The sequence below is a fragment of the Aphanomyces astaci genome, assembly GCF_000520075.1.
Source record: "Aphanomyces astaci strain APO3 unplaced genomic scaffold supercont1.52, whole genome shotgun sequence".
Lineage (NCBI taxonomy): Eukaryota > Oomycota > Saprolegniomycetes > Saprolegniales > Verrucalvaceae > Aphanomyces > Aphanomyces astaci.
Genome location: NW_009798315.1, coordinates 351,019 through 352,923, shown reverse-complemented (window position 1 = coordinate 352,923; position 1,905 = coordinate 351,019). Strand labels below are relative to the sequence as shown.

At 51.9% G+C, this 1,905-nt stretch overlaps 1 protein-coding gene across 1 annotated transcript in view; it reads right to left on the bottom strand.

Moving 5' to 3' along the window:
• H257_13965 (hypothetical protein) overlaps positions 1–716 on the bottom strand; it is a gene marked incomplete at both ends in the record, with an annotated part of 3,813 nt that extends 3,097 nt beyond the window's left edge. The window contains one exon of the mRNA XM_009841673.1: positions 390–716. Coding sequence (XP_009839975.1) covers positions 390–716 — 327 coding nt within the window. The remainder of the gene's footprint in view (positions 1–389) is intronic.
• Positions 717–1,905: the final 1,189 nt, after the last annotated feature.

The window sequence follows — 1,905 nt, the reverse complement described above, 5'->3', positions numbered from 1 at the left end:
GTTTTCGAGCACTGGACGTAGGTCTGGACGCGCCCACCACAAGAGGATCACAAGCTGCATGTACGACTTGCCAATGCCAGCATTGCCAACCAAAACAATGCGGGGTTCCGTGCATGCGGTCATTGCATTGACCATCGCGACAGTGAAAGGCCGGATGAATACGACGTGGCTGAAAATCAGAGCGGATTGCGGCAAACGGTGCGGCAAGCAGACCACCTGGACCTTCGTAATCGGATCCGTGAACGTGGTGATACAGTCCTCAACGGGTTCAGCGATTGGAAGGTCCTCGATTCTGTCGACTGGATTGATGGGAGCGGTGCAAAGCGCGTGAAAGAAGTTGGAGTCTATCATGTTTTGTTAGAAGTGCAGAAAATCAAGGGGCTGCTTACCAGACAACGTCGGCTTTGCAGTTGAGACGAACGCTTGCCAAGCCTTGTTGCTGAACACTGAAACAGGTCGTCTTCACGTTGGCGCTTGTTTGATGTGGACGGAGCAACCACCAATATGGGATTTGCCCAATGTTCGCCATACCCTTCAACCATTGCATCGGCAGCAAGAGGAGCATCATTGCGGGCAAACGCGGCCTGGTCGGCGTAGACAGAAAGGTCAGTTCGAGTGATTCTCTCCAAGGCGCTGCCGCGGTACATGGCCTCCACAGCTTGTTTAACATCGTCGACGTCGCTGTCGGGGGAGATGTTCACTTTGCCTGGCGACATCAGCTGGGCACCTTTGCCATCAACCAGAGTAACCCAGACACGTCGGTTGCTTGCCATCGACGTCCGATAATGAATTGACAACGGGCGTGAGCTTTTATGAGCCCATGAATTGACACTACACGGGGTGTAGTCAATTCTGATTGGTTATAATTCAAGCGATCATATGTTTTGACTCAATACAAACATCCAGTAAAAGTACTTCACTTGAAATGTGAAGGCCGTGCCGATTGGCTACAATTTGTTCTGAGGAATCGCTTAGCCAATCATCCTGAACTAAGTTAACCCTGAATCGCCCCACCTGCCCTTTCTGTCTACGCCGACCAGGCCGCGTTTGCCCGCAATGATGCTCCTCTTGCTGCCGATGCAAGGGTTGAAGGTTATGGCGAACATTTGGCAAATGCCATCTTGGTGGTTGCTCCGTTCACATCAAACAAGCGCCAACGTGGAGACGACGTCGAAACACAAGGAGCTGTGGAAAGCCCTGTATCAGTGTTCAGCAACAAGGCTTGGCAAGCGTTCGTCTCAACTGTGAAACCAAAGTTGTCTGGTAAGCGCCCCTTGATCTTCTGCACTTCTAACCAAACATGATAGACTCCAACTTCTTTCACGCGCTTTGCACCGCTCCCATCAATCCAGTCGACAGAATCGAGGACCTTCCAATCGCTGAACCTGTTCCAGGCTGTATCACCACGTTCACGATCCGAAAGGTGGTCTGCTTGCCGCACCGTTTGCCACGATCCACTCTGATTTTCAGCCACGTTGTATTCATCCGGCCTTTCACTGTCGCGATGGTCAATGCAATGACCGCATGCAAGAAGCCCCGCATTGCTGTGGTTGGAAATACTGGCATTGGCAAGCCGCACCGTTTGCCCGAATCATCATCAGTGATACAGTACAAAGCCAAGTCGTATTCATCCGATCATTCGCAGTCAAGATGATCAAGGCAATGATCGCGTGTACGGAGCATCGCATTGTTGTGGTTGGCAATGCTGGCATTGGCAAGTCGTACATGCAGCTTGTGATCCTCTTGTGGTGGGCGCGTCCAGACCTACGTCCAGTGCTCGAAAACGTCGACGACGGGGCCGCTTTGGGCAAGTTTTTGGATGGCATTGAAGCAATCGCTCGCGTGGAGCGGGACTCTTGGACGGATTTGTTCTTCAAGCGCGAACAACTTCATTACGGCGTCGAT